We start from the raw sequence: 25,149 nt of genomic DNA, 5'->3' as shown, positions 1-25,149 counted from the left end.
TTTAAACCCCCCCAAAGAGCACTAACAAATCTCCCCCCCAGGATATTTGTGCCCCTCAGGTTCAGATGTAGACCATCCTGTCTGTAGAGGTCCCACCTTCCCCAGAAAGAGCCCCAGTTATCCAAAAATCTGAATCCCTCCCGCCTGCACCATCCCTGTAGCCACGTGTTTAAATGCTCTCTCTCCCTATTCCTCATCTCACTATCACGTGGCACGGGCAACAACCCAGAGATAACAACTCTGTTTGTTCTAGTTCTGAGCTTCCATCCTAGCTCCCTGAAAGCCTGCCTGACATCCTTGTCCCCTTTCCTACCTATGTCGTTGGTGCCAATGTGGACCACGACTTGGGGCTGCTCCCCCTCCCCCCGAAAAACACGATCCGAGACATCACGTACCCTTGCACCTGGGAGGCAACATACCAAACGTGAGTCTCTCACGCTCCCACAAAATCTCCTGTGCCCCTGACTATAGAGTCCCCAATTACTAATGCTCTGCTCCTCTCCCCCCTTCCCTTCTGAGCAACAGGGACAGACTCCGTGCCAGAGGCCCGTACCCCATGGCTTACCCCTGGTAAGTCGTCCCCCCCACAAGTATCCAAAGCGGTATACTTGTTTCTCAGGGGAACGACCGCAGGGGATCCCTGCACTGACTGTTTTTTCCCAGTCCCTCTTACAGTTACCCACCTATCTCCAATCTTTGGTGTAACTAATCCCCTGAAGCTGCTATCTATGACCCCTTCTGCCTCCCGAATGATCCGAAGTTCTTCCAACTCCAGCTCCAGTTCCCTAACTCGGTCTTGGAGGAGCTGGAGATGGCAGCACTTCCTGCAGGTAAAATCAGCAGGGACACTAACTGCATCCCTCACCTCAAACATCCTGCAGGAGGAACATTGCACTCCCTTCCCTGCCATTCCTCTAACTTTCTACCAAGATCTGGCTAACAACTAAATTAAATTTTTATAAAAAATAATAATAATATAATAAAATATGGTACTTACCTCAGACCAATGGGTTTTATTATTAGGTTAGAGGAGGAGGGCGGGTGGGAGACACTACACGTGTAGTGTCTCGGGTTTCCTCTCCACCAGAATTTATTGGTGAGGGTCTTCCCAGACGTCCGCGGGTCGACTTCCTGTTCCCGCCTAAAAAACTAATTTAAAAAAATAAGAAAAATTCTCAGCTCCTGCTGAAATTGACTAACCAGCCAGCTGTTCTCACGCCGCCGAAATCGACTGGCCTGCCCCTGCAAAGACAAGTGCTTTTAAAGGTTGACTTACCTCCCAGCAACCTCCTTCCGCAATGCTCCCGCTGAAACTGACTCACCAGCTGTTCTCACGCCGCCGAAATCGACTGGCCTGCCCCTGCAAAGACAAGTGCTTTTAAAGGTTGACTTACCTCCCAGCAACCTCCTTCCGCAATGCTCCCGCTGAAACTGACTCACCAGCTGTTCTCACGCCGCCGAAATCGACTGGCCTGCCCCTGCAAAGACAAGTGCTTTTAAAGGTTGACTTACCTCCCAGCAACCTCCTTCCGCAATGCTCCCGCTGAAACTGACTCACCAGCTGTTCTCCCGCCGAAATCGACTGGCCTGCCCCTGCAAAGACAAGTGCTTTTAAAGGTTGACTTACCTCCCAGCAACCTCCTTCCGCAATGCTCCCGCTGAAACTGACTCACCAGCTGTTCTCCCGCCGAAATCGACTGGCCTGCCCCTGCAAAGACAAGTGCTTTTAAAGGTTGACTTACCTCCCAGCAACCTCCTTCCGCAATGCTCCCGCTGAAACTGACTCACCAGCTGTTCTCACGCCGAAATCGACTGGCCTGCCCCTGCAAAGACAAGTGCTTTTAAAGGTTGACTTACCTCCCAGCAACCTCCTTCCGCAGTGCTCCCGCTGAAACTGACTCACCAGCTGTTCTCACGCCGCCGAAATCGACTGGCCTGCCCCTGCAAAGACAAGTGCTTTTAAAGGTTGACTTACCTCCCAGCAATCTCCTTCCGCAATGCTCCCGCTGAAACTGACTCACCAGCTGTTCTCACGCCGAAATCGACTGGCCTGCCCCTGCAAAGACAAGTGCTTTTAAAGGTTGACTTACCTCCCAGCAACCTCCTTCCGCAGTGCTCCCGCTGAAACTGACTCACCAGCTGTTCTCACGCCGCCGAAATCGACTGGCCTGCCCCTGCAAAAACACCTAACTGGTGTTTCGACGCCATGTGAGCCCCCCCCGACCTCTCCCGCCACCCCCCTCCCCCTTTTCAGCTCACTGTCAGCATATCCTTCCATTTCTTTCTCCCTTGTGCACTTGTCTAGCATTCCCTCAAATGATCTACCCTATTCGCCTCAACCACGATTGCTGTAGTGAATTCCACATTCTAACCATTCTCTGGGTAAAGATTTCTGGTGAATTCCCTAATGGATGTATTAATGACCATCTTACATTTACCTCATTTAACCGTTACTCAATCAATGGACTGAGATCTTCTTCCTGCTTCCAGGGCAGGAGAAGATACTATTTTTAATCCTACTCTATGCCCCCATGAATATTGTGCGAAATAATCAAAATCGGTACTGATCAACTTTGCTTAACAGCAATCAAAATATAATTGTCAGTCCTTCTGCTGTGTGTCAATTGTGCCCCAAAAACTGGCAGGAAGATTTTAGTGAAGGACTGTAATCATATCAGAAACCCAAGGATGTCTCAAAAGTTTTAGATATACAGACCGATAGAAACTTGGTGTGGAGATTTGCAGTGTAACAAGCAAGACAGTATTTGGCGATATCACCCTCAGCTATATAATGAATCGTAGGATGGTTACAGTACAGGAGGCCACTTGGCCGACACATCCTTGCTGGCTCCCTGCAAGAATAATCCAGCTAGTCCCATGCTCCCCTTCTTTTTGTTGTAGCCTTGCAATTGTTTTCTCTTCAGGAGTCTATAACTCCCATTCAAAAGGCACAATTAAGTCTGCTTGCACCACACTCTCACACAGTGCATCCCAGATCCTAACCACTCGCTGGATAAAAAGGTTTTCCTCGTGCCACCATCAGTTTTTTTGTTACTCACCTTCAATTGGTGTCCTTTGGTTCTAGGCCCTTCCACCAATGGAAGGTTTCCCCATGTCAACTCTGTCCAGACCCCTCAATTCGGAACACCTCTATCAGATCTTCTCTCAACCTTCTTTTCAAAAAGGGGTACAGTCCTAACATCTCCAATCTGTCCTCATAACAGGAGTCGCTCATTCCCAGAACTGTACATAAATACACAGATAGGCACCGCTCCAGACTATAAACGCATCACTTTCTGGTCATGGCTGAGGTATTTCTGACCTTCACAGTTGCTGTCTGAACCTCACTGCTTTTGTAGAAGTGACAGGGAGGATTTGTTCAGTTCTGAATTGCTGGGAGAGTGCTAGCACTCTTACTGAACTGCTCCATGGTAACTGCAAATACGAAGATTGAACGCGCAATATAAATCAATTAGGCATCAAGCTCAACTGTTTAAAAAATACCTTCCTCTGTCTGCAATACATTGCTCCAGCAAGCAACTGACTTTCCGTGGGAACACACTAACCTTTAAAGTATAGAAACATAGAATCCCTACAGTGCAGAAGGAGGCCATTTGGGCCATCGGTTTTACACAGACCTCTGAAAGCGCACCCTACCCATGCCCACTCCCCTGCCCTATCCTATATCCCTACCTAATCTGCACATCTTTGGACACTAAAGGGCAATTTTAGCATGGCCATTCCACCTAACCTGCACATCTTTGCACATGTCGACATTTAATAATAATAATAATCAGGAGTGCTCCGAAAGCTAGTGATTCGAAACAAACCTGTTGAACTTTAACCTGGTGTTGTAAGACTTCTTACTGTGCCCACCCCAGTCCAACGCCGGCATCTCGCTCATTATGCCGGTAGACACAGCTCACCCCTACAGCAGTACCTGGCGGCTCGACTTAACGTCCTCCGCCCACCTCAGAATAGTAGCTGGCTTATCTTACTTGCCACAAATGAACCTTTCACAAAGTAATTTAATCCTTTCTTTCCCACTCCTGCCGCCACTGAATTTCAGAGGCATTCTTCTTTCCCTTTGTTCACAAAGGCACAACACACAACCGGAGCTCATCCACAACTCTGCTACCCCATTCCTAACATGCACCAAATCCCATTCGACCATCACCCTCTGTGCTTGCTGATCCACATTGGCTCCACCCCAAGCAGCACCTGGATTTAAAAATTCTCATCGTGATTTCAAATCCCACCATGGTCTTGGCCGCTGCCAACTCCTCCAGCCCTAAACCTTCAGAGATATCTGCTCGCCTTCAATTCTGGACTCCCACACATCCTTGATTTTAATAACCCCACCATTGGTGATGGTGCATTCAGCTGCCTGGGCCCTAAACTCTGAAATTTCCTTCGTAAAGCTCTTCACCTCCCTTTCTCTCTCCTCTCGCTTACTGACGGATCATTCCTAACACATGCTACTTTTTGAAAAATATAAATTTAGAGTACCCATTTTTTTTTCCATGGCAGCACAGTGGTTAGCACCGTTGCTTCACAGCTCCAGGGTCCCAGGTTCGATTCCTGGCTTGGGTCACTGTCTGTGAGGAGTCTGCACATCCTCCCCGTGTGTGCGTGGGTTTCCTCCGGGTGCTCCGGTTTCCTCCCACAGTCCAAAGATGTGCTTGTTAGGTGGATTGGCCATGATAAATTGCCTTGAGTGTCCAAAAAAGGTTGGTGGGGTTACTGGGTTACGGGGATAGGGTGGAGGTGTGCGGTGCTCTTTCCAAGGACCAGTGCAGACTCGATGGGCCGAATGGCCCCCTTCTGCACTGTAAATTCTATGAAATCTAATCTATGAAATTAAAGGACAATTTAGCATGGCAGATCCACCTAACCTGCAAGCCTTTTTGGGTTGAGAGGGTGAGACCCACGCAGACCTGGGGAGAATGTGCAAATTCCACACGGACAGTGACCCGGGGCCGGGATCAAACCTGGGTCCTCGGTGCCGTGAAGCATCAGTGCTGACCACTGCGCCACCGTGCCGCCCCTCCTAACACATGCTACTGCTGGGAATTCCGCATTGCTGAGTTTCAGTCGAGGGGAAAGCAGCTGTCAGGGAGGGGAGAGAAACAGGGTGAGCTTTAGCGCTGGTGGGAGGCGGGATGGGAAATTAAACTATGAGTTGTGCACAAATTGCAATTAAAAAATACAACCGTTTGCATCAACAATCCAGCAAAAGATAGCATTAATCACAGCTACAGTTACGGCCAAAATTCAATTAATCTTAGAGGCACAGTTTGAAATTTTCGATTGCTTTCTGCTCCTATTCCCAGCAGATATTCACTGGAGGTAAAATCAAATCAGTATTTTGAAATTCTGTTCCCCCAACAACTCGCACTTTTATAGCATCTTTCACACGACACATCCCAAGGTGCTGCAGAGGTAGGTACAACACCAAACAATCTGCATTCATATTGCACCATCAGCATAGTGAAACATTTCAAGGTGCTGCGTAGAAGCATTATCAAACAAAACTGGTCACCAGGCCCTGATTAGGGCAGATAACAATCTTGGTTACAGAATTAGGGTTGAAAAAGCATCTTAAAGACGGAGAGAGGGCAAGAGAGTCAGAGAGGGTATTCCAGAGCTGAGAGCCCAGGCAGCTGAAGGCACAGCCGCCAATGGCAGGACAAAGAAAACAGCGATTGCTTCAGATTCGAGGAGTACCGAGTACACCCGGCAGCAGAGATGTTAGGGAAGGTGCTCAAAGGCCTAGACAATTTGGTGCGTTTTTGATGACGCTCTTGAAGTTCCCGAGTGGGGTAGCAAGATCGGGGGAGGGGGGATTTGATGGTGGTTGTGGATGAGTGTTCCAGAGCACAGGGCTCAGACTGGTGAAACTCTGCTATTAATGGGGCAATCGGATGGGTTGGGAGTGGAAGACACAGAGTCCGAGGGTGAGAACTGACTGGTATCAGGGGTTGAAGAAAGTTACAGTAATTGGGATGGGCAAGGCCAAGGGCGCATCAGCAACCAGAAAGAGGTGTCCAAATTCAATGTGATCGGAGACTGGGAGCCACAGAATATTGCCAAAATGTGGCAGGGATGAGGGCATAAGATCTGGAGGCGGACAGCAAACTTTGGAAATATTTGAGTTTATGATGAGTGGTGGAACTGGAAGTTTCAGAGGGGGAGCATTTTGGTTACAGTGACCATAACTCAGAAGGATTTAAGGTAGTTATGAAAAGGGACAAAGATGGACCAGAAATAAAGATTCCGAATTGGAGGAAGGCCAATTTTAATAGGATAAGACAGGATCTGGCCAAAGTTGACTGGGAGCAGCTACCTGCAGGAAAATTTACATCAGAGCAGTGGGATTCATTCCAAAAGGAAATAGAGAGAGCGCAGGGCCAACATGTTCCTGTAAAGTGAAGGGTGGGAGCACCAAGTCAAGAGAACCCTGGATCCAGGGTTGGATAAGGGAAAAAAGGGAAGCTAAAGGCAGATACCGAGGACTCAAAACAGCAGGAGCCCCAGAAGTAAAGAAAGTGCAGGGGATTACTTAAAAAATAAATTAAGAGAGCGAAGACAGGGCATGAAAAAACACTGGCAGGTAAAATGAGGGAAAATCCAAAGGTGCTTTAGAAGTATATTAAGTGAAAGGAAAAGAGTAGGGCCCATTAGGAACCAACAGGACAGGGAAATAAGGTGGTTAAGAAGGCATATGGGATACTTGCCTTTATTAATCGAGACATAGATTAGACAAGCAGGAAGGAAATGATGGAGCTGTTTAAAATGCTGGTTAGGCCACAGCTGGAGTACTGTGTGCAGTTCTGGTTACCACATTATAGGAAGGAAGTGATTGCACTAGAGAGGGTGCAGAGGAGATTCACCAGGATGTTGCCTGGGCTGGAGCATTTCAGCTATCAAGAGACATTGGATAGGCTGGGGTTGTTTTCCTTGATGCAGAGAAGGCTGAGGGGGGACCTGATTGAGGTGCAAATAATTATGAGGGGCATAGAAAGGAACTTTTCCTCTTAGCGGAACAGGTAAGGGGCAGGAGGTTTAGAGGGGATGGGAGGAGAATTCATCCAGGGCGGTTAGAATCTGGAACGCGCTGCCTGAAAGGGTGGTAGAGGCGGGGACTCTTGACATTTAAGAAGTATTTAGATGAGCAACTGGAAACACCATTGCAGACAAGGCTATATGGGTCAAGTACTGGAAAGTGGGATGAGTAGCCAGGTGTTTGATGGGGCGGCACGGTGGCACAGTGGTTAGCACTGCTGCCTCACCGCACAGGGGACCCTGGGTTCGATCCTGGCCCCGGGTCACTGTTCGCACATTCTCCCCGTGTCTGCCTGGGTCTCACCCCCATAACCCAAAAATGTACAAGGTACGTGGATTGGCCACGCTAAATTGCCTCTTAATTAGGAAAAAAAGAAAATTATAAAACAAATAAAATAGGTGCGGGATGGCCAGCGTGGGCACGATGGGCTGTAAAAACTCGGATTCTAAATACTTGAAGGAGAACAATTCGTAGGGCAATAAGAACAAAGCAGGCAAGTGGAATTAATAGGATAGCTCTTTCGAGGAGCCAACACAGATATGATGGGTCAAATAGCCTCTTTCTTAGCTGTACAATTCTATGATTTACTATTTACTCCTGCTGCCACTGCAATTTTGCTCTGGAAGTGAGGAATGAAACTCTTTCCACATCATAAATAAGATATAGAATTAGATTTTAGCCACATCCATCTAAAAACCAAAGCTGCATTTTGTAGCTTCTAAAAAGAATGTCATGTGAATGATCATTGGTGTCAAGCAAATTTATAAATCTCTTTACTGGTCAAAACTCCAGGTTTCTGTCCATTCAGCAAGAAAGTTCACCTGACATTTAAGTTCTCTGCCCCACTCCTCCTCTATACTCAGCCACCCACGGTATTCCAACTAAGCTCAAGGACGAGCACTTCACAGCCTTCTGAATTCAACACGGGATGTCACAAATTACAGATCATAACCGTGACACACTTTGTTTTTTTCATGTTTTTCTTGTTCTTGGAAGGCAGCTACTGGTGATGATTCTGTTATTCCCATTTACACCTCCTCTACATCCATCTTTTCTTCATCAAATTCCCCCCATCACCGTATCATTTTTACTTTGCACCATTGTACCTGATGTCATTTGCTCTCTCCTGCCTCCCACCAAATCATGCCCTTCCCCACCTCCCGCCTTCTCCGCCGCTGCATTTGCTTCAAGCCTGTCGCTTCCTCCAGTTCTGACAGGTCATATTTCACAGAAATATCCTGAAACATTAACTCTAGTTTCTCTTCACAGATGCTGCCTAACCTGCTGAGTATTTCCAACATTTTTCTGTTTTCATTTGATTTGCAGCATCCGTAGAATTTTGTTTGAGAAAACTGATCTTTCAATCTCCATTGGGCCTTATGCTCCCATCCCTTAATTCCTTGTTCAGCTCAATCTCCTCCCTCCCTGCACATCAGTGTCCCAGTTTTAGTGCCCCTGTAGCCATTTTCTATATTTTAAGGTGTGCAGCAATAAATCTAAAAACACCACATAATTAAATACTGTTCATGGCAAAGCAAGATGCAACTCAATTTATACATAGTTCGTCTGGCTTTGGTCTTATTGTATTTGGCATGTGTTGTGGTGCAGTGGGTACTGCTCCTACCACTGTGCCAGAACTGCAGGTTCAAATCCCACTCCAGGCCAAGGAAGGTGTGTTCGTAACATGATCGAGCAGGCAGAGTATCAACCTTCAAATTCTTCCAATACTTCCCAATGGAGTGGGAGAGATAGCAGGCCAGCCACATGATGGAAAAAAAAAAGGTTGGAGCCGTGGCCATCACTATCCATAGCCCCAGACTACGACATGAAAGCAACGGTGTATGTTGCCACAGCAACTCAAGAATCCCCGAGTGAACTGTAACACATCATGTTCCCTTGGCATGCCAAGCATTAATAGCAAAATGAGCGGAGAACAGAAGGAATTTTACAGTATGGCTAAAAAAAAGGGGAAGAGGTTGAGAATGGCACACTTGAATTCAGCTGCAGTCAAGTGTATAATTATCAGTGGAGGAAAAGAGTCAATACTTCACCATCATAACATTAAGGTCTGCTGGTCACAATCAGTCATTTGGAATGCTGTAATATCATCACAAGGTCAAGTTAATCTACCGTGCCCTTTCGAATTTTCTCTAGCTGTCGCTTTTAGACAGGAGCGCATCTGCTCTGGACATATCTTGTGGGTTTTTTCTTGTCCTATCACCATTACCTTTGGGCCCTGGAAGACGAACTCGTCTCGTCATTCAATCTCTCTTGCTGTTGTCCTTGTCCCATCCACTCACCCCTTGTTCAAAACCACCAAATCGCTAATGTTTCCCAGTTTTGATGAAAGGTCACCTCCTGAAACATCGACTTTTTCTCTCTCTCTCTCTCTCTCTCTTTCCACAGATCCTGCCAGACGGGCTCTGTTTTCATTTTCGCCCACAGTGGTGTTTTGCAACATTAAATGGTACTATATAATTGCAAGTTGCTCTTGAATAACCAAGTGGTCTGTCAAGCCAAATTTGAATGTGGGTATTCTAAAACAGGATATGCAAAGTAGCTGGGATTTTTGCCGTCTTCTACAAGTCCATTCTCTACAACTTTGCATCATACAAATATTATACAAATGCTGCACAGCAAACTTGAGAAAAGCACCGCTTATAAAGACATTTGCAGCTATTTCCAGCGTAGTGTGTTATAAATTAATTTAGCACAGAAACTGATAGAACGGTACGTAGTGGAAATTACAAACAGCAATTTACAAGCTAAAGCCAGTCCAAACAGCACTTTGCCAAACGGCCCCAGCATCAAAGTTGCGCGTCTTCAAACAGTTTTGAGATGTCAAGCACGATGTCACAGTACAGGAAACGGACTGAAATTACTCAACGGGTTCTTTTGTCAATTATCTTAAACCGGTGTCCCTCTGGTTACTGACCCTGCTGCCACATTGGATAAGAGTTTCTCCTTGTTTACTATATTCAAAGTCTTTCAGAATGTTATGCCCACGAGTTATTTGTTTCATTAGCGGACAGCTTATTCCTGAAGCACATCCTCACTATCCAGAATTACTCTATCCAACTTGCATTTACACAGCGCCTGCCTCTGAAGGTGCTTCAGAGCAGTATTCGATACAATTTGATGCTGAGCCACTAAAAGGATAGTGGCACAGGCATTGCAGCAGTAATGACAACAATGGCATGGTGGCACAATGGTTAGCACTGCTGCCTCACAGCATCAGGGATCTGGGTTAGAGTCCGGCCTTGGATGACTGTCTGTGTGGAGTTTGCACTTTCTCACAGTGTCTGCGTGGGTTTCCTCAGGGTGCTGCGGTTTCCTCCCACAGTCCAAAGATGTGGTTAGGTGGATTGGCCACGCTAAATTGTTCCTTAGGTGAGATTACAGGGAATAGGGTGAGGGATTGGATTGGGCCTAGGTAGAGTGCTCCTTCAGAGGGTCAATGGGCCGAATGGCCTCCTTCTGCACTGTAGTGATTTTATGATTCTACTGGGTTTTTAATGATGTGCTAAGTTCATAACAACTCCTGCGTCTAACAAACTAATTGTATATTTGTGGATTATCAAATTTCTACATTATGATAAAAAATTCATTAGAAAAAATATTTTTTAAAGGTTTGCTGCGATACTTGTGGATAGCACAATTGCTGCACAGCTCCAGGGTCCCAGGTTCGATTCCGGTTTGGGTCACTGTCTGTGCGGAGTCTGCACCTCCTCCCCGTGTCTGCGTGGGTTTCCTCCCACAGTCCAAAGATGTGCAGGTTAGGTGGATTGGCCATGATAAATTGCCCTTAGTGTCCAAAATTGCCCTTAGTGTTGGGTGGGGTTACTGGGTTGTGGGGATAGGGTGGAGGTGTTGACCTTGGGTAGGGTGCTCTTTCCAAGAGCCAGTGCAGACTCGATGGGCCGAATGGCCTCCTTCTGCACTGTAAATTCCATGATAACTCCAGCTTCTGCCTTCGTACCCTGTGTAGCACAATCATTTATTTTGTTCCCAGTAAAATTTAATTAAAAGTGAAAGATAATCTGTGCTTTTTATCTCTTGATTTATAGTCTGTGAAAATCCTTCTGTGACTGTCTGCTTTCCCTGGTTGATGGCATTACTATTGTTGGATGTCTGAAAACCTCATTGACTTTGTGCCACTTTTAAACTAACATTGAGAAAGGAGAAATCGACACAACAGAGATTGCCAGATCTTTGTGGCCAGCTTTCTTCGAGATCAGTGTCACTCCACCACTGACCATGCCACCCGGGCCCTTAGGACAGATGGCCAAAATCTTGTCCAAAGAGGAAGGCTTTCAGGACCACCTTGGAGTAGAGAGGGGGAGGAGAGTACTCCAGAACTTAGGACCCAGGCAGCTGAAGGATGGCTGCCAATGGTGGCGTGGTCAAAATCAGGGATCAGAACTGGAACAGCAGAGAGGCGTGGAAGGGCAAGGTAATGGAGGGCTTGAAAACAAGTTTGAGAATTTTGAATTTGAGGCGTTGCAGGACTGGGAGCCACTGGAGGTCAGAGGAGGGTGGTGGGCAGGACATGATGCAAGTTAGGATATGGCCAGCCAGAGTTTTGGATGAGGTGAAGTTTACAGAGGACAGAAAATGGGAAGCCTATTAAGGGGGCACTTGAATAGTGGAATTAAAAAGGCCTGGATGATATATATTGACACACGAATGAGCATGCATCGAAATTCAGGTTTCTTGAATACCTGAATGAAATCTCCCACATATAGTTTCCATATTTGAACATTTTATCTTTAAGAATCAGAAACCTAACAATTTAATTGAGCATTGATGTTTTAAAATTCTTATTTGTATTTGCAAATCTCTATGGCCTCGCCCACTACCTCCCTTAAGATGCACTTTTAAGCATACCTTGGCAAACTTTTTGATTACTAGACCTAATGTCTTTTTACGTGGTTTAGTGTCAAATTTTGTCTGATTAACAAGTGGCTACGGACAATTTTCTACATTAAATCCATTTCATAAACAGTTTGAGGGGGAATTAGTGGGGATAGTTTGGCATAATGGGGGGGGGGGGCTAACATTATCAGGTTCCACCAATTCCGTTCTCTTGCGCACCCCAATGTCCTATGCTCTACAGTTGGCCTCTGTACGTCCAGCTGCCTGGGAGCTCTGAAGTTGCTACTCTCGTCTCTCCTGCTCCCATTCCTCCTTCGAGGCGCTCCTCAAAACTGACCTCTTTAACTTAGCTTTTGGTCACCTGTCCTAACACAGACATGGCTCATTAAGGCTCTGGTGAAGCTTCTTTGTGAGATTTTACAATGTAAAGGTCGTCACTTGGTACAGAATCTGAGCAATGCTGAACAGGCTGTTGAAACCTTCCATCCCACACTCATCTCGACAAACTTCAGAACGGCAATACAGTAAAAGCAAAATACTGCGGATACTGGAGATGTGAAATAAAAACAAAGAGTTGGAAAAACAGTCCATCTGGCAGAATCCTTGGGGGAAAAAAAAAGAGGGTTCTTAAAATAAATTTAGAGTACCGAATTCATTTTTTCCAAATCTGGGGCAATTTAGCGTGGCCAATACACCTACCCTGCACATTTTTGGGTTGTGGGGGCAAAACCCACGCAGACACGGGGAGAATGTGCAAACTCCACACGGACAGTGGCCCAGAGCCGGGATCAAACCTGGGACCTCGGCGCCGTGAGGCAACAGTGCTAACCACTGCAAGAAAAACAGAATTAACGTTGAGTTTGAAATGACTTCTTCAGAACACCAAGAATGCGAACACCTGGCCACGTTCCTTTTGCTTTCAGAGCACAGTTCCTTATGTATGAAGATATGGAGCTTTCCACACTCCCTTCCCCGCTCTGCAGTGTAAATTGTTGTTCCCTTTGAAATTTGGCATTCTTGGGTCTGCCCTGATGAGTACAAGATGAAAATCTTCGGTGGCAGGTCTGTCTGTACAGCAATGCTCAAATGTGAAAGGTGTTAATTAAGCTGCTGCATCCCCCAGTGAAACCCTGGGGAGCCTCCAGGAGGAGGTCAGGGTCCCGGGTCACGGCCTGTCCCCACCCCCGCTGTCTCTCTTACCTGTACCCCGGGCAGAGCGGCCTGCCCCGGGAACTGAGCCATCGCCGCCCTGCTCGGGAAGAGCCCGAGTCTCGCAGCGGAACCGAGCCAGCCAGCCAGCGAGCGCCTGCAAACACAACCAGAGAGAGGGAGTCAGTCAGAGCTTAGGCCCCAGGCCTCGGGTGCCCAGTCCCCGCGGCTGCCAGGTGGGGTGGGGTTGGACCGGGCCCCGCACGCACCGCCAGCCCCGGTTTATTTTTGATTTAGCGTTTTTAACCGCGATGGGGTAAGTTGGGGGAAAGCCGCCCACCTGCCCGCCGAGTGTGAGACACCGGGACCACGGCAGCCGCTCCGCTCCGACACCGAGAAACCCTCCGGCCGCCAGGGGAGCCGCGGGCGGAGAGCGGGCTGTGGGCGGGGCTGGCCGAGCGACGTCACCGCGGGCGGAGAGCGCGCAGTGGGCGGGGCTGGCCGAGCGACGTCACCGTGAGGGTGACTGGCTGACCTACGTCACCGCGGGCGGGGTGGGCGGAGCTGGCCGAGCAACGTCACCATGGGCGAAGTGGGCGGGGCTGGCTGAGCTCCGTCAAAGCGGGCGGTGTGGGCGGGTCTGGCCGAGCTGGCGGAGAACGTCACCGCGGGCGGGTCTGGCCGAGGTACGTCACCGCGGGCGGAGGGCGCGCTGTAGGCGGGGCTGGCCGAGTACGTCATCGTGGGCGGGGCAGGACTGCACTTGGCAGTCGGCGGGTCTGAGCGGCTGTCTCCGCCCCCCCTCGGCGCCGTCATTGGCAGAGAGCGCGCTGATATTGCGTTCTCTCTCCGCCCGAGGGCGCTGCCGGCGGAGTTGCTGAGTGGGTGGCTGGGCGGGACTGAAGTCACCATTTCGGCGTTCATTGTGGGTCTCCGGTCGCTGGAGGGCGCGGCTACTGGAGGTGAGGGGGACGGAACCCTGTCCGCTGGGAGAGCGGCGCGGCTCGGACCGAGAGTTTAGGCTTGACAATCCGACAAGTGGTGACAATTACACATAGTTAAGTTTTAAATTAATGTCATCCGGTTGGGTGAGGGGCAAGAACGAAAAAGAAATCCGATGCCGTCAGGGGCACTGCAGCCGGCGATGGGTTTCTGTTTGGCGCTCGAAGCGGCGAGTTCAACGTGGATGGACACGCCCATCAGTGCAGAGAGGACCTCCGGCCGCCAGAGGGCGCAGAGGCTGCTCCCAGCGGTGGCAGCGAGGACCTCCGGCCGCCAGAGGGCGCAGAGGCTGCTCCCAGCGGTGGCAGCGAGGACCTCCGGCCGCCAGAGGGCGCAGAGGCTGCTCCTAGCGGTGGCAGTGAGGGCTTGCGGCCGCCAGAGGGCGCGCGAGCTGCTCCCAGCCGTGGCAGTGAGGCCTTGCGTCCGCCAGAGGGCGCGGGGGCTGCTCCAAGGGGTGGCAGTGAGGCCTTGCGGCCACCAGAGGGCGCGGGAGGTGCTCCAAGGGGTGGCAGTGAGGATGTTTTCTGAAATATACCTGGATGTGGATCCTAATTGCCCCTTGACAAGGGGGTGCTGAGTGCGTGTGGTATTCGCGCAATCTGCTATTAGGGAGGGGATTCCAGGAGGTTGATCCAGCAACAGTAAGGGAACGGCGATATATTTCCAACTCAGGATGGCGAGTGGCCTGGGGGTTAACCTCCAGGTGATGGTGTGTGTTGTCCGTGTCCTTCGAGATGGGTTTGGAAGGTGCTGCCAAAGGAACCTTTGTGAGTCGCTGCAATGCATCTCGTAAATGGTACACACGGCTGCTACTGTTCGTCGGTGGTGCAGGGAGTGAATGTTGGTGCCAATGAAGCGGGATTACTTTGTCCTGGATGGTGTTGAGCTTCCTGAGTGTTGTTGGAGCTGCGCTCATCCAGGAAAGAGGACCTGTTTGGGGATTATCAAACGCTAGGGACTAAATTAAAGAGCAGGTCCTCCAGGGTTATAATCTCTGGATTACTACCCGAGCCACGTGCCAATTGGCATAGGGTTGAGAAAATTAGGAAAGTTAACACGTGGCTAAAGGAGTGGTGCGGGAAAGAGGGATTCCATTTCATGGGGCATTGGCATCAGTACTGGGGTAGGAGGGACCTGTACCGTTGGGACGGTCTTCACCTGAACCATTCTGGGACCAGTGTTCTAGCAAATAGGATAAATAGGTTGGTCACAAGGACTTTAAACTAGCACGTTGGGGGGGAAGGGAAGTGTAAAGCTATGGACAGTATAATGGTTAATAGAGATCAAGGCAGCACGTTACGTGACAGGTTATTATGTAGAGATATGGGTTCAAAGACAAGGAAAATTAGGAGAAAGGGTAAGAGGAAAAATAAATTGCGAAAAGTTACTGATCAAGGTGTTAGGATTCATAACAAAGACATAAAAAACAGCATAAGTGTACTTTACCTGAATGCTCGTAGTATACGAAATAAGGTAAATGAGTTGATGGCGCAAATCATCATGAATGACTGATTTAGTGGCCATTACTGAAACATGGTTAAAAGATGGTCACGACTGGGAGTTAAATATCCAAGAGTATCAGACTATACGAAAGGATAGAATGGACGGTAAGGGCAGTGGTGTAGCTTTGTTGTTTAAGGATGGCATCCGGGCAATAGTAAGGGATGATATTGGTGCTATGGAGGACAAGGTTGAATCAATTTGGGTGGAAATCAGGAATAGTAAGGCGAAAAAGTCACTGATAGGAGTAGTCTATAGGCCACCAAATAGTAACAGGATGGTAGGGCAGGCAACAAGCAAAGAAATAACTGATGCATGTAGAAATGGTACAGCGGTTATCATGGGAGATTTTAATCTGCATATCGATTGGTTTAACCAGGTTGGTAAAGGCAGCCTTGAGGAGGAGTTTATGGAATGTGCCCGGGATAATTTCCTGGAACAGTATGTAATGGAACCTACAAGGGAACAAGCGCTCCTAGATCTGGTCCTGTGTAATGAGGCAGGATTGATTAATGATCTCATAGTTCGGGATCCTCTTGGAAGGAGCGACCACAATATGGTGGAATTTAAAATACAGTTGGAGGATGACAAGGTAAAATCAAACACTAGTGTTTTGTGCTTAAACAAAGGCGATTACAATGGGATGAGAGAAGAACTAGCTAAGGTAGACTGGGAGCAAAGACTTCATGGTGAAGCAGTTGAGGAACAGTGGAGAACCTTCCGAGCGATCTTTCACAGTGTTCAGAAAAGGTTCATACCGACAAAAAAGAAAGACGGTAGAAAGGGGAAAAATCGACCGTGGATATCTAAGGAGGTGAGGTAGAGTATCAAATTGAAGGAAAAAACATACAAAGTGGCAAAAATTAGTGGGAGACTAGAGGACTGGGAAGTCTTTAGGGGACAACAGAAAGCTACTAAAAAAGCTATAAAGAAGAGTACGGTAGACTATGAAAGTAAACTGGCTCAGAACATAAAAGCAGATAGTAAAAGCTTCTACAAATATATAAGATAAAAAAGAGTGGCTAAGGTAAATATTGGTCCTTTGGAAGATGAGAAGGGAGATTTAATAATAGGAGACGGGGAAATGGCTGAGGAGCTGAACAGGTTTTTTGGGTCAGTCTTCACAGTGGAGGACACAAATAACATGCCAGTGACTGATGGAAATAAAGATATGATAGGTGAGGACCTTGAGATGATTGTAATCACTAAGGAGGCAGTATTGGGCAAGCTAATGGGGCTAAAGGTAGACAAGTCTCCTGGCCCTGATGGGATGCATCCCAGAGTGTTAAAAGAGATGGCTAGGGAAATTGTAAACGCAGTAGTGATAATTTATCAAAATTCACTATACTCTGGGGTGGTCCCAGAGGATTGGAAAGTAGCAAACGTGACACCACTGTTTAAAAAAGGAGGTCGGCAGAAAGCGGGTAATTATAGGCCGGTAAGCTTAACTTTGGTTGTAGGGAAAATGCTGGAATCTATCATTAAGGAGGAAATAGCGGGGCACCTGGAGGGAAATTGTCCCATTGGGCAGATGCAGCATGGGTTCACAAAGGGTAGGTCGTGTCTGACTAATTTGGTAGAATTTTTTGAGGACGTTACCAGTGCAGTAGATAACGGGGAGCCAATGTATGTGGTATATCTGGATTTCCAGAAAGCTTTTGACAAGGTGCCACACAAAAGGTTGCTGCATAAACTAAAGATGCATGGCATTGAGGGTAAAGTGGTAGCATGGGTAGAGGATTGGTTAACTAACAGAAAGCAGAGAGTGGGGATAAATGGGTGTTTCTCTGGTTGGCAACCTGTAGCTAGTGGGGTCCCTCAAGGATCAATGTTGGGCCCGCAGTTGTTCACAATTTACATAGACGATTTGGAGTTGGGGACCAAGTGCAATGTGTCAAAGTTTGCAGACGACACTAAGATGAGTGGTAAAGCAAAAAGTGCAGAGGATACCGGAAGTCTGCAGAAGGATTTGGATAGGTTAGGTGAATGGGCTAGGGTCTGGCAGATGGAATTCAATGTTGCCAAGTGTGAGGCTATCCATTTTGGGAGGAATAACAGCAGAATGGATTATTATTTAAACGGTAAGATGTTAAAACATGCTGCTGTGCAGAGGGACCTCGGTGTGCTGGTGCACGAGTCGTAAAAAGTTGGTGTGCAGGTGCAACAGGTGATTAAGAAGGCTAATCGAGTTTTGTCTTTCATTGCTAGAGGGATGGAGTTCAAGACTAGGGAGGTTATGCTGCAATTATATAGGGTGTTGGTGAGGCCGCATCTGGAGTATTGTGTTCAGTTTTGGTCTCCTTACGTGAGAAAGGACATATTGGCACTGGAGGGAGTGTAGAGGAGATTTACTAGGTTGATCCCAGAGTTGAGGGGATTAGATTATGACGAGAGGTTGAGTAGACTGGGACTGTACTCATTGGAGTTTAGAAGGATGCGGGGGGATCTTATTGAGACATATAAAATTATGAAGGGAATAGATAGGATAGATGCGGGCAGGTTGTTTCCACTGGTCGGGGAAAGCAGAACTAGGGGGCATAGCCTCAAAATAAGGGGAAGTAGATTTAGGACGGAGTGTAGGAGGAACTTCTTCACCCAAAGGATTGTGAATCTCTGGAATTCCTTGCCCAGTGAAGCAGTTGAGGCTCCTTCTTTAAACGTTTTTAAGAAAAAGATAGATACCTTTCTAAAGAATAAAGGGATTCGGGGATATGGTGTACGGGCCGGAGAGTGGAGCTGAGTCCACAAAGATCAGCCATGATCTCATTGAATGGCGGAGCAGGCTCGAGGGGCCAGATGGCCTACTCCTGCTCCTAGTTCTTATGTTCTTATTACACTCCTGACTTGATGTGTAGATGCCGGCGATGGACTGGGGTGGGCACAGTAAGAAGTCTTACAACACCAGGTTAACGTCCAACAGGTTTGTTTCAGATCACTAGCTTTCGGAGCGCTGAGGAAGGAGCAGTGCTCCAAAAGCTAGTGATTTGAAACACTCCTGACTTGTGCTTTGTAGATGGTGGACAGGGTTTGGGGAGTCAGGAGGTGAGTTACCCGTCACAGGATTCCGAGCCTCTTACCTGCCCTGGTAGCCACAGTATTAATGCGGCTAGTCCAGTTCAGTTTCTGGTCAATGGTAACCCCCAGGATGTTGATTATGGGGGATTCAGCGAAGGCCATGCCATTGAATATCAAGGCTCTCTCTTGTTGGAGTTGGTCATTGACTGACACTTGTGTGGCGTGACTGCCACTTGTTAGCCCAAGCCTGGATATTGTCCAGGTCTTGCTGCATTTGGACATGGGCTGCTTTGGTACCTGAGGAGTTGTGAATGGTACTGAACATTTTGCAATCATCAGCAAACATACCCACTTCTGACCTTATGATGGAAGGAAGGTCATTAATGAAGCTGCTGAAGATGGTTGGGCCTAGTGCACGACCCAGTGGAACTCCAGCAGTGATGTCCTGGACTTGAGATGATTGACCTTCAGCTACTACAACCATCTTCCTTCGCACCAGGTGTGACTCAAACCAGTTTTACCCCAATTCCCATTGCATCCAGTTTTGCTGAGGCCCCTTGATTCCATACTCAGTCAAATACTGCCTCATATCTGGAGTTCAGTTTGTCCAAGGCTGCAATGAGGTTAGGAGCTGAGTGACCCTGGCGGAACCCAAACTGAGCGTCCGTGAGTAAGGTATTGCTGAGCAATGCATCTTGATAGCACTGTTGATCCCTTCCATCACTTGTGAGGAATGCAGGATTGTAGATATATTGGATTAAAACATTTGGCAATTTTAGGGTTAACAGCCTGGGTCCATAGAATCTACAGTGCAGTAGGAGGCCATTCGGCCCATCGAGTCTGCACCAGCTCTTGGAAAGAGCGCCCAACCCAAACCCACACCTTCACCCTAACCCAGTAACCCCACTTAACCTTTTTGGACACTAAGGACAATTTATCCTGGCCAATCCACCTAACCCGCACACCTTTGTCTGTGGGAGGAAACCGGAGCACCCGGAGGAAACCCACACAGACACGGGGAGAACGTGCAGACTCCGTACAGACAGTGACCCAAGCCGGGAATCGAACCTGGGACCCTGGAGCTGTGAAGCAACAGTGCTAACCACTGTGGTGCCCAGTTAGTGTGTGTTCAACCGCAGTAGTCATGTTTTAAAATAAGCTTGTTTGCAAAACCAGGGGCGAAATTCTCCCCCAACGGCGCGATATCCGCCGACTGGCGTCAAAATCGGCGCCAATCAGACGGGCATCGCGCCGGCCCAAAGGTGCGGAATGCTCCACATCCTTGGCGGCCTAGCCCCAACATTGAGGGGCTAGGCCGACGCCAGAGGGAATTCCGCCCCGCCAGCTGGCGGAAATGGCGTTTGTTGCCCCGCCAGCTGGCGCGGAAATGGGGCGCATGTGCGGGAGCGTCAGCGGCCGCTGACAGTTTCCCGCGCATGCGCAGTGGGGAGAGTCTCTTCCGCCTCCGCCATGGTGGAGGCCGTGGCGGAAGGGAAAGAGTGCCCCCACGGCACAGGCCCGCCCGCGGATCGGTGGGCCCCGATCGCGGGCCAGGCCACCGTGGGGGCACCCCCCGGGGTCAGATCGCCCCGCGCCCGCCCCCCCCCCCCCCCCCCCCAGGACCCCAGAGCCCGCCCACGCCGCCTGGCCCCGCCGGTAAATACCAGGTTTGATTTACGCCGGCGGGACAGGCAATTTCTGGGCGGGACTTCGGCCCATCCGGGCCGGAGAATTGAGCGGGGGGTCCCGCCAACCGGCGCGGCCCGATTCCCGCCCCCGCCCAATCTCCGGTACCGGAGACTTCGGCGGGGGCGGGATTCACGGCGGCCAACGGATATTCTCCGACCCGGCGGGGGGGGGTCGGAGAATGACGCCCCAGAAAGCTTTTAGGAGCCAGAGGTGAAATTGACCATCGTAAAAGCCTGGGCTCTTGCATTGTTGTTTGACTCGGGAGAGTCTTTGGGGAGTTAATATATTGGTAAATATTTGTATTGGTAAATATTAGAAATAAGGTATAGTTTTACGTGGGTTTATTTTAGTGTTTCTGTGAGGAAGGGTAAATCTATAGTCGGATTCATTCTGGACAAAGGTGTTCTTCGTATGTGTGCAGGTTTTGGTTTCAATTCACATCGTGCTTCTAGAAGTTACGGCGTGAAAAGTAAATAAAAGCTTGGCGATGCATAACGTCATTGCTTAGCAACCGAGGGCACCTTTAAGATGGGAAGATTTTCTGAGTTAAATTTTTAGCAAGATATATTGCAGTTGGAGATAGGAAGCCGGGGAGTGAGCGTCTCTCGGCTCTGCTGGAGGAAAAGCTGGACAGGGCTGCAAACAGGCAGACAAAGAACCAGATAAAGTCCAGGGAATTGGGACAGAAATAATGTTTTCGGAAGACTGAAGTTAAGGGAACAGAGACCAAGATGTTGAACAAGGTACTGTTCAGGTGAGTCTAAGGGAAAAGCAGATACGGTGTTCTGAAATAAAGCAAAGTAAACCACTGCCTACAACTCAGCCACGCAATATCAATAAAAGCAGATGTTAAAGTAATTTGTGTGATCTTACTGTGCATGATCGGCTGCTGCACTTCACAGAACTGTTACAGTCTGGGAGGACATTCAGCCCATCATGAAGGCACCAGCTCTGCAAATGAGCAATCCAATTATTGCCTCTCCTCCTGGTGACCCTGCACGTTATTCTGTGCGGATAGCAGTCTGATTCCCTTTTGAATGTTTCAATTGAATCTGCCTCCACCACACTCTCAGACAATGCACTCTAGACCCTAACCACTCGCTGTGTGAACCTGCCTCCACCACACTCTCAGACAGTGCATTCGAGATCCTAACCACTCGCTGTGTGAATCTGCCTCCACCACACTCACAGACGGTGCATTCCAGACCCTAACCCTCACTGTGTGAATCTGCCTCCACCACACTCTCAGACAGTGCATTCGAGATCCTAACCACTCGCTGTGTGAATCTGCCTCCACCACACTCACAGACGGTGCATTCCAGACCCTAACCCCTCGCTGTGTGAACCTGCCTCCACCACACTCTCAGACAGTGCATTCCAGACCCTAACCACTCGCTGTGTGAACCTGCCTCCACCACACTGTCAGACAGTGCATTCCAGACCCTAACCACTCGCTGTGTGAATCTGCCTCCACCACACTCTCAGACAGTGCATCCTGACCCTAACCACTCTGTGTGAAAACGTTTTTCCTCATCTCTGCCCCATTCTCGTTCCTTTCACGAGTGGGGATGGTTTTTCCCTACTTTCAGTGTCTAGATTCCTCACGATTTTGAAAACAGTACTTTTATCAAACCTTTGAACCTTTGTTTCTGCAAGAAAAACAGTCCTAACTTCTTCAGCCTGTAGCTGAAGATTTCCTGCATTATCTATAGTAACGATATCTCAAAGTGCTTCTTTGGCTGTGAAAGACGTTGGAATGACCGGAAGTGGCAAAGGACATAGTGTGATATGAATATTCTCTCCTTTTCGCCGCATATCTCCAAAGCTATTGTTTTGAGTTTCAGATGTACGCTTTGGGGTTTCATCGAATCCCAAGCTCTTGATCTCTCTGAATGTTGGAAAGACCAAGGAAGTGATCATCGACTTCAGGAAAAGCGTAGCAAGACACACACTCCCGTCTGCATCAATGGCTCCGAAGTGAAGATGATCGATAGCTTTAAGTTCCTGGGGGTCACCATCACCAACAGTCTGTCCTGGTTCACTCAAGTTGATGCAACGGAAGCTAAAGAAATGTGGCATGTCTGCATTGACTCTCACAAGCTTCTACAGATGTGCCTCGGAGAGCATCCTATCCGGCTGCATCACAGCCTGGTATGGCAACTGCTCGGCCCAAGATTGCAAGAAACTGCAGAGTGTGGTGAACTCAGCCCAACGCATCACACAAGCTTGCCACCCCCACATTGATTCTGTATACACCTGCTGCCTCAGGAAGGCAGACAACATTGTCAGAGACCCCTCCCATCCAGGCATTGCCTGCTTCCAGACCCTTCCATCAGGCAGAAGGTACAGAAGTCTGAAGACCCGCACATCCTGACAGGAACAGCTTCTTCCCCACAGCTACAAGACTCCTCAACGACTCCCCTTCGGACTTATCTGTTCCCTGTAAGAACACTGCTGCTCTTGCTCATGTATTTGCTTTCTTTGGCCCCTGGTTCCGCACTGTAACCAATCACCATTTGTCAATTTTCTCTGTCAATTATTCTTTCTGTCTACTGTGTACGTTCCCTTGGCCGCAGAAAAATACTTTTCACTGTACTCCGGTACATGTAGCAATAAATCAAATCAAATCTCATGTTCCAGTTCGCAATCCGCAGCAGGACACCCTCCGTGTACATGTTGGAAGGAGGGAAGTCTCCCACCGCAGATTCCTGGCAGGTGAGGAATGAAATTAGCCCAGCCTGCCAACAGAGTCTGAGCAGGCCGCTCAACACAAGGGAAATTGTGGGATGCACAAGACTCAGTCACACATTGACTCTGTTTCTAAAGTTGATCTTTGAGACCCGGCTGGTAGACATTGGGAGTATTGCAGCTCTGTTACACTGAGCAGCTGGTACGTGGTACTGTTGAAGTGAAGACATTACAATTGTGACTACACATCAAGAAGTGCGTCTGGCTGTAAATGATCATGAAAGGTATCATAGAATTTACAGTGCAGAAGGAGGCCATTTGGCCCATCAAGTCTGCACCGGCCCTTGGAAAGAGCAGCCTACCCAAGCCCACGCCTCCACCCTATCCTCGTAACCCAGTTACCCCACCCAACCTTTTTGGACACTAAAGGTAATTTAGCATGTCCAATCCACCTGACCTGCGCATCTTTGGACTGTGGGAGGAATCCGGAGCACCCGGAGGAAACCCACGCAGACACTGGGAGAACGTGCAGACTCCACACACACTGACCCAAGCTGGGAATCGAACCTGGGACCCTGGAGCTGTGGAGCAACTGTGCTAACCACTGTGCTGCCGTGCCACAAATAGGTGCTATAGAATTGCAAGTCTTTTATCTTAATATCTGTGCCATTTCCTGACTTCCCATTCCAAGTTCATCCCCCTTCACCTGTCAGTGACCCTATTCTATGACTATCCCTTCCGAGTAATGTATTAATTAGCACAAAGTGTCTCTCATACTCCCTTGTTGCCATTTTAGAATCCTTTTTTGTACTTTAGTTTATTCTGTCTTGTGAAGCTCCTAAATCCACTTTTAAAAAATTGATCCAGTCAACATTCTGGGGATTAGCATTGACCAGTCACGTTTTTAATATTCTCGTTACAAGAGCAGCTCAGAAGCTGGGAACTCTGCGACACGTAACTCCCCTCCTGACTCGACAAAGCCTGTCCCCCATCCGCAAGGCATAAGTTGGGAGTGTGATGGAATACTCTCCACTTTCCTGGACGAGTGCAACTCCAAAAACACTCGAGAAGCTCGACACCAGCCCTGCTTGATTAGCACCCCACTCAGAAACATTCACTCCCTCCACCACGGACGAAACGGCAGCCGTATGTACCATCTACAAGATGCACTGCGGGAACTCACCAACATAAGAACTGGGAGCAGGAGTCAGCAATTCAACACCTCGAGCCCCCACCGCCATTCAAATATGATCATGGCTGATCTCAGCCCCATTTCCACCTTCATGCCTGCTCCCCAACCCTTCATCCCGCTACTAATTAAACACCTATCTGTCTCCTCAAATATGTTCAGTGTTCCAGTGTCCACTGCAATCTGGGGTAGAGAATTCCACAGATTCACAACCCTTTTAGCGATGTAATTCCTTCTAATTTCTGTTTTAAATCTGCCACCCCATAACCTATAACTATGGCATATCGTTCTAGAATGTACAACAGGGGAAATACCTGTCTACCCTGTCATTCCCCTTTTAGCATTGTATACCTCAATTAGATCTCCTATCATTCAACAAATCTCCAGCCAAAGTATAGGCCTAAAGTATTCACTCTCACTTCATAAGACAAAACTTTCATCCCTGGAATCAATCAGGGCTCCTTTGACAGCACCTTCCAAACCCTCAACCTCTACCATCTCGAAGAACATGAGCAGCAGATGCATGGGAATACCACCACTTGACAGTATGTTATTGTTCGAGTCGCTCAACATTGTGATTCGGAAATACATCGCCGTTCCTTCACTACCGGATCAACATCCTAGAACTCCCTCCCTAACAGCACTGTGGGAGTACCTACACCACACAGACCGCAGCGGTTCAAGAAGGCAGCACCTTCTCAAGAGCAATAAGGGATGTGCAATGAATGCTGGCCTTGACAGCAATACCCACATCCCATAAATGAATAAAAATATGCCAGGGTTCACAACATGTTCACCAAAAAAACAGACAATCTCTTCACTGAAACAATTGGGCAAGCTGCAAATCAGGCCTGTACCTGGTTTCAGCTATGGCCAAGTTCTGTGCCATGAGCAGGGTCTCCTAAACATCATAATTCTTAGTGAAAATGTATTTTTCAATATTGGCTTCAACTGTATGAAGACGTTAGTTACAAGT

General features: G+C 48.4%; 1 protein-coding gene and 1 long non-coding RNA gene across 2 annotated transcripts in view; one reads left to right on the top strand and one right to left on the bottom strand.

The window, feature by feature from the left end:
- The window catches only part of LOC140391524 (serine/threonine-protein kinase 24), a 58,081-nt gene extending 44,548 nt beyond the window's left edge, over positions 1 to 13,533 (bottom strand). The window contains exons 1-2 of the mRNA XM_072476098.1: positions 13,431 to 13,533; positions 13,142 to 13,247 (exon numbers count right to left, since the gene is read on the bottom strand). Coding sequence (XP_072332199.1) covers positions 13,142 to 13,183 — 42 coding nt within the window. The 5' untranslated portion in view covers positions 13,184 to 13,247; positions 13,431 to 13,533. The remainder of the gene's footprint in view (positions 1 to 13,141; positions 13,248 to 13,430) is intronic.
- Positions 13,534 to 13,897: 364 nt separating this feature from the next.
- LOC140391357 (uncharacterized) lies at positions 13,898 to 22,928 on the top strand. Its single transcript, XR_011935001.1, has 2 exons — positions 13,898 to 14,052; positions 22,141 to 22,928. It is a non-coding gene; the product is annotated as an uncharacterized lncRNA (long non-coding RNA).
- Positions 22,929 to 25,149: the final 2,221 nt, after the last annotated feature.

This window comes from Scyliorhinus torazame, chromosome 15 (genome assembly GCF_047496885.1).
Source record: "Scyliorhinus torazame isolate Kashiwa2021f chromosome 15, sScyTor2.1, whole genome shotgun sequence".
NCBI classification, from domain to species: Eukaryota; Metazoa; Chordata; class Chondrichthyes; order Carcharhiniformes; family Scyliorhinidae; genus Scyliorhinus; species Scyliorhinus torazame.
This window is presented reverse-complemented; position numbering and strand designations above follow the sequence as displayed.